The 14,919-nt window shown below is 46.7% G+C and overlaps 1 protein-coding gene across 9 annotated transcripts in view; it reads right to left on the reverse strand.

The window, feature by feature from the left end:
• MTMR4 (myotubularin related protein 4) overlaps positions 1 to 14,919 on the reverse strand; it is a 133,634-nt gene that overhangs the window by 40,298 nt on the left and 78,417 nt on the right. For 7 of the 9 annotated variants that reach the window (XM_048823880.2, XM_048823877.2, XM_048823881.2 and 4 more), the window contains one exon: positions 4,409 to 4,498. In XM_048823880.2, the coding sequence (XP_048679837.2) occupies positions 4,409 to 4,498 (90 nt within the window). Of the gene's footprint in view, positions 1 to 4,408; positions 4,499 to 8,912; positions 9,267 to 14,919 lie in introns of those variants that run through there. The other 2 variants (XM_075120750.1, XM_048823875.2) reach the window with 1 other exon arrangement.

Consider the following 14,919-nt stretch of genomic DNA (forward strand, 5'->3'; position numbering starts at 1 on the left):
GGGGAGAGACAGTCAGAGCAGCTGTCAGACAAACACACCCAGAACTCCTTGTGCAACGGGGAGTGAGAAGAGCCAGCTCTGCTAGTGCCTTCTCCATGCGATTTCCACATGAAATCAGTAGGACACAGCAATCCCAGTGGGACCTGAGTGCAGGCAGCAGGGCCCAGTGCACCCCTCCTACCCCCCATGAATTCACCTCCGAAAGCTCTTCAGTGTGAAACGTGGGGCTGACTCAGCAATGCTTGGGCCCTCAAATTCACCTTTCCAGGAACATTTGGTTGTGTTCATACAACTGCAGGGGGAGCTATTTGTACCACAAGCCCTGGTGCTCCTGCCCTGTGCACACTGTGGGTGGCAAGGAGAGGGATTTAAAGTCACTGGCTTTCTCACAGTGATACAACACTAGCATAAGCAGCAGGTGGAAGGGGAGGGATCTCAAAGAAGGATCACTTGTTTGGAGGCACTTTGCATGTGTCCTAGAACAGAGAGCAAGGTACCTGTGTTTCCCAAATTGAACCACCTGCCCAGACAGCACCGAGCCATGTATATGGTCCTGCAGTGTCGTGTATATGTAACTGCAACAATTAGCTGCAGCGTGAGACCCACTGGCCACAGCCCAAGCAACTAGAAGAGCAAGACAAGGAATCTGGCCACAATCTCTGCAGACGGGACTGTACACGAACCACACAATCACTTCTGTGGCCGACAATAGAAATGAAAGTGCAAAATTGATGGACAGGCCATATACTAGGCTTCTCTCTCTCTCTTCCTCAGTCAGGAAGTGACCTAGCTATTTTAAAACCTGGAGGCCATGTACACAGACAGGAATAATGTTCATCTTGTGCAAAAGAGGGGAGGAAAAGATCCAGAATAACCTAAAATTGGCCAAGGTTGTGCTCTCTCTGCGATTCAAAGCCCATAGGTTTGTTAAGGGAGGCTCTCTCTTTATAAAGCTAGGACATCCAATCATAGAACAGATGCCACAACATGAGATTTAGACGAGCAAATCTCACAAAAATATCAAGTAGCCATAATGGCCAAATCACAGGCTGTAATGTGTCCACACAAGGATTTGATTACATTATTCCTTACAAAAAGAAAAGGAGTATTGTGGCACCTTAGAGACTAACAAGTACTCCTTTTCTTTTTGCAAAGACAGACTAACACGGCTGTTACTCTGAAACCTGTCATTATTCCTTACAAATATTTTAATCAGCTCCAATTCCCATGTTTTAAAACGAACAGTCTATACTGTTTAATTTCATATACTTTTGTGGCCTAAACACTGAATTTCCTGGCTCTCCAAATTTTTTTAAGTTATCAAGGATTTCTCCCCTCAAGTTATTTATAGGGCAGTCAATTAATTGCAGTTAACTCACACAATTAACTCAAAAAAATTAATCACGATTAATCACATTGTTAAACAACAGAATACCAATTGAAATTTATTCAATATTTTGGATGTTTTTCTACATTTTCAAATATATTGATTTCAATTACAACACAAAATACAAAGTGTAGAGTGCTCACTTGATATTTTTTATTACAAATATTTGCACTGTAAAAATTAAAACAAAAGAAACAGTATTTTTCAATTCACCTCATACAAGTACTGTAGTGCAATTTCTTTATGGTAAAAGTGCAACTTACAAATGTAGATTTTTTTTTTGTTACATAACTGCACTCAAAAACAAAACAATGCAAAACTTTAGAGCCTACAAGTGCACTCAGTCCTACTTCTCATTCAGCCAATCGCTAAGACAAACAAGTTTGTTTACATTTACGGGAGATAATGCTGACCACTTCTTATTTATGTTACCAGAAAGTGAGAACAGGCATTCAACATGGGACTTTTGTAGCCAGCATTGCAAGGTATTTACTTGCCAGATATGCTAAACATGCCCCTTCATTCTTTGGACACCATTCCAGAGGACATGCTTCCACACTTATGACACTCGTTAAAAAAATAATCCGTTAATTAAATTTGTGACTGAACTCCTTGGGGGATAATTGTATGTCCCCTGCTCCATTTTACCTGCATTCTGCCATATATTTCATGTTATAGTAGTCTTGGATGATGGTCACTGCAGATTTGACAAAACGCAAAGCAAGTACCAATGTGAGATTTCTAAAGTTAGCTACAGCACTCAACCCATGGTTTAAGAATCTGAAGTGCCTTCCAAAATCTGAGAGGGACGAGCTGTGGAGCATGCTTTCAGACGTCTTAAAAGAGCAACACTCCAATGTGGAAACTACACAACCCGAACAATCAAAAAAGAAAATCAACCTTCTGCTGGTGGCATCTGACTTAGATGATGAAAATGAACATGCATCCATCAGTCCACACTGCTTTGGACAGTTATCAAGCAGAATCCATCATGAGCATGGACGCATGTCCTCTAGAATGGTGGTTGAAGCATGAAGGGACATATGAATCTTTAGTGCATCTAGCATGTAAATATCTTGTAACGCTGGCTACAACATTGCCATGAGAACACCTGTTCTCACTTTCAGGTGACATTGTGAACAAGAAGCGGGCAGCATTATCTCCTGCAAATGTAAACAAACTTGTTTGTCTGAGTGATTGGCTGAACAAGAAGTAGGACTGAGTGGACTTGTAGGCTCTGAAGTTTTACATTGTTTTACTTTTGAATGCAGTTATTTTTTGTACATAATTCAACATTTGTAAGTTCAACTTTCATGATAAAGAGATTGCATGACAGTACTTGTATTGAATTGAAAAATACTATTTCTTTTGTTTTTTACAGTGCAAATATTTGTAATAAAAAATATAAAGTGAGCACTGTACACTTTGTATTCTGTTATAATTGAAATCAATATACTTGAAAATGTAGAAAACATCCAAAAATATTTAAATAAATGGTATTCTATTATTGTATAACAGAGCAATTAATTTTTTTAATCACACAATTAATTTTTTTAAATCACTTGACAGCCCTAGTTATTTATAAATGTTAACAACCTTAAAGGGCACCATCAACTTAAAAACCACTTCTGCCTGAAATTTGTGTTCTTAAGAGTTTTATGCAATACCGAAGCTTTTACCTGACAGAGATTGGGGAAAACTATTCTTTTTTTGCAGTTTATGTCTGCTTTTGGCAGCACTTTCTGTCTAGTCAGTCGCTGCTTCCCAGGTTAGTGTGGCTCTTTCACATGGCAAATAAGCAGCAAGAACCTTTTTAACAATAGGTTTGTAAAGTTATAACAATTGGAAGGGGGTAATCATGGAACAAACTGACAGGTGGAGCAAGTGTCACAATTTCTAACTCATTGTTCAAAGTCAACTTGATCTCAAATTGATGGTGCCCTTTGAATCATACTTTAACTTAAGAGAACAGTATGAATTTGTGCATGTGAATTACTCCTTTGATGCTGAACTGTAAGGTCTGTCAGCAGAAAGCTACTGTTGCAGTGCGCCCGGCTATATACAGTTCTGTTCAGGATTTGGTTTAGAGGATGTCTCTCACAGAATGGTGACATGACAGATCAGTCATCCTACGCCAATTCTTCGGTGAACTTCCTTGTAATCTGACCCCATGCCGTCCCTCTCACAACCTAGGGTCTTCCGCTTCCCATGACCCTCAATTTTCAACCCCTTATTCATTCCTCAGCCTAGGGCCTATGAATGTAGCTCAGCACAGCCCTGCCATCTGGACCAATGACCTTGGGAACAGTAGAGCACCAAGTGCAAGTCTGGAGCCAGAGCCTGGCTCCAGGTACAGGAGGAGATGTAAGGGAGACATGTAAGGGAGTGGTCTGCGCTGAGGCAGCAGGAGAATCAAGCAGCTTTGGTCAAAGCATCAATCTGTGACACTCTCCTTGCTCGCATAGGTGCTTCCATAGCATCTATCTATCTATCTATCTATCTATGTCATCCCAAAGCCCCTTCAGGGATCTCTCTCCTTCCAGCCGCTCTGGTCTGTGCCTCCACAGTACGACAAAGCCACATCACCACACAATGGACCAGATTTGTTGCCGGATGCTTAGTGCCACACTATGAGACAGTCTGGCCCTACAACCAGCCTAAGTGGCCCAGGAAGGTCTTCCATCAGCAGAGAGTCAGCGTAGAGCCTGTTGCAACACTCACCCCCCTCTTGCTGACAGCACAGCAGGAGAAGGGAGCACGCCCAGGACAACTCTGCACTATGTCATTCCTCAGTTACGTTCCCATCCCCTTGTGGCTACGGCAGCACAGTGTAAATCAGAACATCTTGGTGTGGAGGAAGAGGAGGGTCAGGAGGAGCACACAGCAGCTGCAAGTCAGCAGCCTGCAAGCTCAGGGAAGAAGCCTGTTCTCTGAAGGTAACCTCTACCACTCATGAGCATGTGGCCTGCGATTTACACAGTGTTCTTCAGTGGATGGTTTCCTGGGTTCTTACATCCTTACCTGTAGAGACTCTTCCTCCTTAACCAGCTCTTTTGGGGGGAACAAGTCCTTGGCCTGGATGTACTCCAAACTGGGAGGGCCTTCTTCACCCTGCATTCCAAACAAAACACACACTCAGGCAAGAAAAGTCTGGGAGCAGTTTGAGGTTAATTGGACAAGGTACTCCCAGGTTACGGATTTGGAAAAACAGTTTGTTTTTTCACTTTTGAAAAGTAACTTTTTTAACCTAAATTATCTCACAGACATCATGGATTAATTCCCACTTTGCTACAGGCATTACTGCTCAATCAGAATACAGCACTAGATCATTTTTATTAAGTCGAGTGGAAACCTAGGGAATTAGATGATAAAAGATGGACACTTTGAAGCTCCATGAAAGTCTCTGAACATTTAAACTCCATCAGTGGTCTTGTGGCGCTTATAAACATGAAGTCCCATAAAACAAATATCGAGGATAAGACCGTGAGAATTTCCATTATGAGTCTAAAACAAGATTTTCAGAAGTGACTAGAGATTTTGGGGACCTCCATTTTTGGTGCCCACTTGAGACTCTGTAAAGAGATCTAATTCTCAGAGGCCCTGTTAGGATACCTCAAACCGGGAACCCAAAATCACTAGCACGTATGGAAATCTAACCTTAATTTTCACCCACTTCTAAATTGTGCAAAAAGGCAATTTTTTCCTCTCTCATTTAAGGACTTGTTTCCTTTCTTAGAAGAAGATTTTTTAAAAGTGGATATTAACTGGACAGGGTAAGACTTTGGGAGAAAAGCAGTTTAGAAGTCTAACTTTCATTGAAAGATCTCTTAAACTAATTTTCTTCTAGAGTTTCTCAAACTGGTTTTATTCACTGGTCACGAGTGAGGTCTAGGCTTGGAGAAAACACACACACTTTCACAATCATCAAAAAAACAAAAGCTTGTGATTTTAAAATAAAAAAACCTTTGTGCCCGAGCCTTTTGGGGAAGAAACTTGAAATCTGACACAAGGCTAGTCTCCATAACAGACCATGGTGGCCTAGTTATTTGGCTAAGTTATAAGGGTTTAAATATACACATCACACCAGCACAGTAATTTCATACCAGACTTTTAAAATGAAGATGTCAGCATTCTCTAGCATTGAATATAAAACTCAGAGGCAAAGTGCACACGGACTCATCCTCATTACTCCTGGGGGAATTCTGTGCTACTGCGCAATGCAAAATGTTGCAGAAACTGCTGGTTTTTGCACAGAATTTCCTTTCTCCCACAGAAATGGGCTGCAATGCTGCTAGCCACCATTAGGGGCCACAGGACCTGGCAAAGCCCAGCTCACTCATAGAACACACTGCCAGGGGGAGTGGGAGAGAGTTAGAGGGTTCCCAGCAGCTGCCGTTCCCGGCATGCCCTGAGGGAAGCTCCACACACGGGTGCACGGGAAACTCCACACAAGCTTGGGACCGAGCATCAGATGGCTTCTCCCACTGGATCCCTGGGCTCTGAGTGGGAGGTGGAGCATGGTTGGGCTCTGGGAGGTAAGGCAGCAGGTGTCTGGGCCGGGGGGGCCCCGCAGCTGGACTTTGAGGGGAGAGGGTGCGGGTGTCTGGCTGGGGGGTGGGGGAGGACACAGCTGGGCTCTGGGTGTCTGGTCCCCCAGCTGGGCTCAGGGGCGGGGGCAGGGGGAGATGGAGAAACAGGATCAGAGAAACAGGCACTGGACTGACATAGGGGTTTCTTTAACACTCTGCTCCTGGGGGAATTTGTGTATGTGTCTATATTGTTACAGACATACTTGCTGATAGGTATTTTGAAATAAATTATCAAAATAATTGAAACTGGTGTGATTATGTAGTGTTATTTTGACAAATAAAATGTGCAGATTTTTAATTTTTTGGCGCAGAATTCCCCCAAGAGTATCCCATGGAGCACAGAGTGCAGGCCCAGCCCCCTCCACACAAATATCGTGGGTCTAATACTTCTCTCATTCCCCCCCACCACCGTGTGCCTCTCCACAGTACACAGAACATAGGGCTAACACTTCACACACCTCCCTCCGCAGGGCACAATGTATCAGCTAGCACCTCACACATACACATGTGCTAGGGTGACCAGATGTCCTGATTTTATAGGGACAGTCCCAATATTTGGGGCTGTCTCACATATAGGTTCCTATTATCCCCCACCAGATTTTCCACACTTGCTCTCTGGTCACCCTCATATACACACAATGCACACACGCCCATGCCCTATCCCTCTGCCTGGTGCTAGAACAGTGTACAATCAACTCACACACACAGGCCTTGAGGTTCTCCCGAGGGCAGCCTAAAGACACACCCACCTGGCATGGAGTGAATAGTACTTCTATCACTATGCGTTCTAGCTTATGTCTAAATAATCTATGGCCATAGGGTCATCAGACCTCCATCCTGGCTTTCACTAAGTCCCAGAACTGCTAGCCACAAAGGTAGCAAGGAGCTCAACTAGTATCTGGGTAGCACAATAGGGATGTGAAGCAAGCTACAGCCTACCGCACAAGGGGCTCTCCTAAGGAGCCGGCTCAGTATAGGTATGATGCCAGTTCTGAGAACCATCTTCTTTCCATCACTTACAGGAGATGCTTTAATCCAACTTCAAGAAGTTCTGTAGCCTGTGTGCATAGGGGTTGGGCTGAGCAGTTATTGTGGCCCCTGCTGGGCCTTGCAATGTGTGGATCTGCGGGTCCCCCTGCTCATCCCCTTTCTTCCCGGGCCTTGGGGCGAATGGGATTGCCTGCTTTGTCCTCAATATGCTCATAACACTACAGCTCCGCATTAAGATAATGACTAATCCAGTGTCATGCTTCAAGGTTTCAGCCAGCCACTTGCCTGCAGGGATCAGGAAGGCATTGTTTTTCCAATGCATAACTGGCTACATATAATCTGGGATTTTTTTTGCCTTCCTCTGAAGCATCAGTGATTCTCCACAGCTGGAGACGGGACACCGAGCAGGCTAGACCAGTGCTCTGAGGTGATACAGGAAATCCTTTCTAGCTGCCTGGCTAGTGTGTCTTGGTCACGTGCCGAGAGTCCAACTGATCGCCAGACTTGGGGTTGGAAAGTCCCTTACGTCCCACATCAGATTAGCAGGGATCTTGAGGGGTTTTTCACCTTCTTCTGCAGCATGGGGTCAGCTCACCTTCTGGGATCAGCTAGGCACGTCTCACCTAATCAGCTCTCTGTCATTGCAGGGGTTGTGGCCATCAGTGGCAACTCAGTCTCTCCTGTTCTCCACCTGTGTGCACAGTTTAATCTCCTGGGGACTGAAATGCTTTGGTCTATTTTAAGACTTTGGGCTCCATACAGAGGTCACTAGATGAAACTTCATGGCCTACTAGATGATACAATTGCCCCCTCTGGTCTTAAAGTTTATGAAACTTCCCTTTCAGTCACTATAAAAACATGGCACCACTCCCAGCTGGAAGCCAACTCACTGTAATTCCCTAGTGACCAGCCACGTTGCAGGTGCGTGCGTGTAGACATCAGGGAGACATCCACATGCTTCTGCCCCTACTGGTCACCAGTAATGAAGAGGGGCAGGCTCCCTGGAGAGTCTCCAGGGGAACAGCAATGGCTTGGAGCAAGAGCCCTGCAAGCCAGCAGTCAGCTCCCACCCAGCTTCGCTCACTGCTAGCCAAGTAGTGATGAAGCAGGAAAGCACGAAGGCAAGGAAGTAGCAGTGTCTCTCCAGGGGAGACAGTGAGCAAGGCCTGTGGCCAGGTGGCTGCAGCGTACCAACCCCCAGAAGTGTACCTGCCACACCAGACATCACTATGCAGCCACTCAGTAACGCGGCGGGGGGGTGTGTGTGTGTGAGAGAAGCAGCCCCGGGAACAGAACTAAACAGGACTTCAGCCAGCCGTGTCTCCTCATTTCCTTCCTAGCCAGCATCATGCAATGGGGCCAGGGCTCCTCTGGCCCCATGTCCTCTTTGCAGGGCATGTCAATGGGGTGGGAGCTCTGGGATCCCCTCCCTATTTGTCCCCTTCCCAGGCAGCATCAGGCAGGGTGGGTACTCAGGGATTCCCCCTAGGTGCCTGCTGCTGTCATACTGTAATTTTGCAGCTGCAGACAGGGGCTGGGTAGGATTCTGCGCAGCACACCACACTCACTCTGGCCTCTCTGGCCAATTCACAGCCATGGGCTAGTTAGAACTGTGGCCCCGGGAAACTGTAGGCAACCGCTGCAGGACGAGTAGGGTACAGGGCTTCTCCCAGGACCACGTGGAATCAGTGGGATGGAAGTCGGGGGAGGGAAGATTCCTTTCCACAAGAAAAAGCAGCTGGGGCAGAGCAAGAGCAGCATGTCGAGCCCAGGCAGGTCCAGAGCAGGGAGGGGAGCGAGGATCTGCAGGATGCCCAACTCAAGGACAGGCTGAATCTGGGATGGCTGCCCCTTCCCTGCCTCAGGACAGGAGACGGAGAGGGAACCTGGCCTGCAGCCCTGCATGCAGAGACTCAGACAGCAGGGAGGAGAAGAGAAGCACTTACAAAGCAGTTGAGCATGGAGCAGGAACTACGGCCCGGCAGACTCATGTTCATTTCCAGAGGTGGAGGCTGGGCTGGGCACACACAAGCAGCATCGCCCTTCTCTGGTCCTTTGCTGCTGCCGGCAGCGACGCTCTCACAATCACACCCGATTAATGCAGCCTTCCCATCCCTCAAAGGCGGGCAGGAGCATTCCTGCTGCAAGCAACTACAGCAGGTGTGTCTGCTGGTGCCGCCGCTGACAATGGAGGCGAGGGAGGGAGGATGGAGAGACTCCACCTATCTCCTAAGGAAGCCATCTGAGTGCCTCCTTGACAGACTGCATGGAAAATGGAGACACCAGCAAACCGGCCATAAGGATTCACCCCCTCCCCACCCCCACACGCAGAGCCGGGATTCTGCTGACACATCCCCCCTTCAAACTAAGCTGCAAGCTGAGTGAGAGGAGCCTGCTGGGAAATGCAGTCCTGGCCTGCAGCACGCCCCCAGAGGCACCTGCCACACAGCCTTCACTACCCAGACAGCATGTGCAGGAATGTGCAGGAACAATAGCAAGCAGCTCGCTTTGTGCGCTCACCCTGAGCCCCTCCTCCTGCTCCCACAGGGGCTCCCGCTCCAAGCTTGCTGCTTTGGGATACTCAGTTCCACAGAACCACAGCAATGAGGTCCCAAACCTCCCTGGACTGCAACTCACCCGTGCTCACAGCCTTCACCACCCAGCAGATAAACACTGCCTGATCAGGTGGAGGGGACAAGGGGGCTGTCCTCTCCCACCCTACAGCTTCCTCTTGCTAGGGAGCTCACAAGTACACACCTCTATGTCCACTGCCCTGCCCAGGCAGAGCACTGATCACTTAGGGGGCACTGCCCCATGGGCATTATCGAAATATTTCCAAATGTAGCTAACCCAGGGGCAACTGCCCTGGTGTTAGCACAGCTGGAAGCCCTAGTGCAGACAAGGCTCCCGTGGCTGCCAGCACTTTTCATAGAATCATAGAATATCAGGGTTGGAAGGGACCTCAAGAGGTCATCTAGTCCAACCCCCTGCTTAAAGCAGGACCAATCCACAAGTTTTTGCCCCAGATCCCTAAATGGCCCCCTCAAGGATTGAACTCACAACCCTGGGTCACTTTTCACGCTGTATCCATCAGTCTGAACAGTTTTAAACTGACTGTTTAAAATGGCTATAGGAGCCCTGTGTATGCCAGGGCTCCTAGTGCTGCCAACTCCAATGCAGCTGCACTGGGTAAGTAATAGCAACAGTGGGAACTGTTCAGAAAATATCGCCAGTGCAGACATGCCTGCAGAACAGAAGTCTCTTTACCCTCTCAGGCCCGAGCATCACCTCAAGAGCTAAAGAAAGGCAGGAATCTTCCCGAAGTCCAAATTAAAGATCCAGAGTTAGTGCCTGCCAAAAGCCACACTGAGAACATTTACAAGATAAAAGGAAAGGAGGACTTGTGGCACCTTAGAGACTAACCAATTTATTTGAGCATAAACTTTTTTATTTGAGCATAAGCTTTCGTGAGCTACAGCTCACTTCATCGGATGCATACTGTTTTCCACAGTATGCATCCGATAAAGTGAGCTATAGCTCACGAAAGCTTATGCTCAAATAAATTGGTTAGTCTCTAAGGAGCTACAAGTACTCCTTTTCTTTTTGCGAATACAGACTAACACGGCTGTTAACTCTGAAACCATTTACAAGATAAACTCTCAACTGGATTTCCATCACCAGCTGCTCTCCACTGCCCAGACAACAGCCTGACCTTTTCAACACCTTGTTCTGTTCAGGTATCAACAGCTCCCTAACACGCTAGAGAACATCCAGGGCTTTGGACCAGCAGGAATGAAGTAGCAGGCTAAGGCCCTCAGACCTTCTCTGTTCAAGGCAAACATGCTTATGGCTGCACCCTGAGCTAATGGTCAGGGACCATTCCTCCGAGGTAACTGGCATATGGCGAGATGAATGATGGGGTATAGAAACCCAGACACATCTGAAGAAGGAATCCCTCTGTTCAGAGAGAAAAAGTGGAAACCTAGTCAACCAAGAGGTGGTGTTTGAATGACACGCCACGAGCCCAAGCCAATCACACTATACTACCTCAGGCAAACTTCCAGCACAGAAGAGCCCTTTCACTGTCAGGATTAGACACTTGGGTCTATCTGTACTACAAACATGTCCACAGCAGTGCATCTGCTTACACTTCACAGCTGTTCATTCCCAAGGCTATTACAAAACACTTCCAACTGGTAACAGAGAGAGACTCAATGGTTTTCTGTAGCCAGACTAAAGTCTTGGGCGTGTTTCCATGGAGGTTTAAGGGCCACACTACACTAGACTGTAACCGGATCAAGGGGCAGCTGTTTTGGGACCAGATTTGCGAACTCCGTTGTAACTGTGCTACAGGCCTTACCCTAACGTTACTAAATGAGCCACCTGTCAAGAGTTTTTAAAAAAGACTATGTCCAAAAGTGTGCACATCATTCAGGAGGTTTACATGCAGATGTTAGAGGGATGAAACTTTTAGAAAGTAATGACAGGTTTCAGAGTAACAGCCGTGTTAGTCTGTATTCGCAAAAAGAAAAGGAGTACTTGTGGCACCTTAGAGACTAACCAATTGATTTGAGCATAAGCTTTCGTGAGCTACAGCTCACTTCATCGGATGCATACTGTGGAAAGTGTAGAAGATCTTTTTATACACACAAAGCATGAAAAAATACCTTCCCCCACCCCACTCTCCTGCTGGTAATAGCTTATCTAAAGTGATCACTCTCCTTACAATGTGTATGATAATCAAGGTGGGCCATTTCCAGCACAAATCCAGGGTTTAACAAGAACATCTGAGGGGGGGGTGGGTAGGAAAAAATAAGGGGAAATAGGTTACCTTGCATAATGACTTAGCCACTCCCAGTCTCTATTCAAGCCTAAGTTAATTGTATCCAATTTGCAAATTAATTCCAATTCAGCACTCTCTCGCTGGAGTCTGGATTTGAAGTTTTTTTGTTGTAATATCACAACTTTCATGTCTGTAATCGTGTGACCAGAGAGAGTGAAGTGTTCTCCGACTGGTTTATGAATGTTATAATTCTTGACATCTGATTTGTGTCCATTTATTCTTTTACGTAGAGACTGCACAGTTTGACCAATATACATGGCAGAGGGGCATTGTTGGCACATGATGGCATATATCACATTGGTGGATGTGCAGGTGAACAAGCCTCTGATAGTGTGGCTGATGTTATTAGGCCCTGTGATGGTGTCCCCCGAATAGATATGTGGGCACAGTTGGCAACGGGCTTTGTTGCAAGGATAGGTTCCTGGGTTAGTGGTTCTGTTGTGTGGTATGTGGTTGCTGGTGAGTATTTGCTTCAGGTTGGGGGGCTGTCTGTAGGCAAGGACAGGCCTGTCTCCCAAGATTTGTGAGAGTGTTGGGTCATCCTTCAGGATAGGTTGTAGATCCTTAATAATGCGTTGGAGAGGTTTTCGTTGGGGGCTGAAGGTGACGGCTAGTGGTGTTCTGTTATTTTCTTTGTTAGGCCTGTCCTGTAGTAGGTGACTTCTGGGTACTCTTCTGGCTCTATCAATCTGTTTCTTCACTTCCGCAGGTGGGTACTGTAGTTGTAAGAATGCTTGATAGAGATCTTGTAGGTGTTTGTCTGTGTCTGAGGGGTTGGAGCAAATGCGGTTGTATCGCAGAGATTGGCTGTAGACAATGGATCGTGTGGTGTGGTCAGGGTGAAAGCTGGAGGCATGTAGGTAGGAATAGCAGTCAGTAGGTTTCCGGTATAGGGTGGTGTTTGTGTGACCATCGTTTATTAGCACTCTAGTGTCCTTACCCATAACTATTTTACATTTGGGGACAATGTATACCTTCAAATCAGCGGCACTGCTATGGGTACCCGCCTGGCCCCACAGTATGCCAACACTTTTATGGCTGACTTAGAACAACACTTCCTCAGCTCTCGTCCCCTAACGCCCCTACTCTACTTGCGCTATATTGATCACCTACTGACTGCTATTCCTACCTACATGCCTCCAGCTTTCACCCTGAGCACACCACACGATCCATCGTCTACAGCCAAGCTCTGCGATACAACCGCATTTGCTCCAATCCCTCAGACACAGACAAACACCTACAAGATCTCTATCAAGCATTCTTACAACTACAATACCCACCTGCGGAAGTGAAGAAACAGATTGATAGAGCCAGAAGAGTACCCAGAAGTCACCTACTACAGGACAGGCCTAACAAAGAAAATAACAGAACGCCACTAGCCTTTACCTTCAGCCCCCAGCTAAAACCCCTCCAACGCATTATTAAGGATCTACAACCTATACACACTGTAAGGAGAGTGATCACTTAAGATGAGCTATTACCAGTAGGAGAGCGGGGGAGAAAACCTTTTGTAGTGATAATCAAGGTGGGCCATTTCCAGCAGTTAGCAGGACCGTCCGAGGAGCAGTGGGGGGTGGGGGTGGGGAAATAAATATGGGGAAACGTTTATTTCCCCTCCCCACCGCTCCTCGGACATTCCTGTTAACTGCTGGAAATGGCCCACCTTGATTATCACTACAAAAAGGTCCCCCTCACCCCGCTCTCCTGCTGGTAATAGCTCATCTTAAGTGATCACTCTCCTTACAATGTGTATAACACCCATTTTTTCATGTTGTGCGTGTATATAAATCTCCTCACTGTATTTTCCACTTAATGCATCCGATGAAGTGAGCTATAGCTCACGAAAGCTTATGCTCAAATAAATTGGTTAGTCTCTAAGGTGCCACTAGTACTCCTTTTCTTTTTACTCACTTAACTCACTCTCACAGATCTTGGGAGACACACCAGTCCTTGCCTACAGACAGCCCCCGAACCTGAAGCAAATACTGACATCAGAAATCATAACATTCAAAAACCGGTAGGAGAACACTTCAACCTCTCTGGCCACTCAGTAAAAGATTTAAGGGTGGCAATTTTGCAACAGAAAAGCTTCAAAAACAGACTCCAACGAGAAACTGCTGAGCTTAAATTAATATGCAAACTAGATACCATTAACTTGGGTTTGAATGGAGACTGGGAGTGGCTGGGTCATTACACATATTGAATCTATTTCCCAATGTTACCTACCATCCTCACACCTTCTTTGTCAACTGTCTAAATGGACTATCTTGATCATCACTACAAAAGTTTTTTTTCTCCTGCTGATAATAGCTCATCTTAATTAGCCTCTTATCGTTTGCATGGCAACTTCCACCTTCTCTGTATGTATATATATATCTTCTTACTATATGTTCCATTCTATGCATCCGATGAAGTGGGCTGTAGCCCATGAAAGCTTATGCTCTAATAAATTTGTTAGTCTCTAAGGTGCCACAAATACTCCCGTTCTTTTTGTGGATACAGACTGTCACGGAGTCCCCGGGTGATGCTCTGGAACTGCTCCCTATGAAGCCAGGAAGGACTCTGGTGAAGTCACCTCTCTGTGAGCAACCTGTCTGCAGGGCAAAAAGCTCACACGGCTTCCACCTTCCTGGGTCTGACCTCGGAGCATTCAGCATCCTCTGCCCCTCCGTGCGCTTCCCACAGCGAGTCTGCCCAGGCGGGGTCCTGGGGAAGCCAGAGGGCCCTGCACCCCAACTTCACAGTCAGACGTGACTCTTAGCCAGCCAGTAAAACAGAGGTTTATTAGATGACAGGAACATGGTCTAAAACAGAGCTTGTACGTACAGAGAACAGGACCCCTCAGCTGGGTCCATTTTGGGGAGCAGTGAGCCAGACAACCACGTCTGCACTTCACTCCTCGTTCCCAGCCAGCCCCAAAATGACCCCCCCTCAAGCCCCTCCTCCTCTGGGCTTTGTCCCTTTCCCAGGCCAGGAGGACACCTGATTCTTTTGTTCTCCAACCCTTTAGCTCTCACCGTGCAGCGGGGAAGGGCCCAGGCCATCAGACCCCTGAACATGAGTCTCCAGGAGCCTTGCCTACCTAGCTAACTGGAGATGTTTTCTAAATG

The sequence above is a fragment of the Caretta caretta genome, chromosome 17, assembly GCF_965140235.1.
Source record: "Caretta caretta isolate rCarCar2 chromosome 17, rCarCar1.hap1, whole genome shotgun sequence".
Lineage (NCBI taxonomy): Eukaryota > Metazoa > Chordata > Testudines > Cheloniidae > Caretta > Caretta caretta.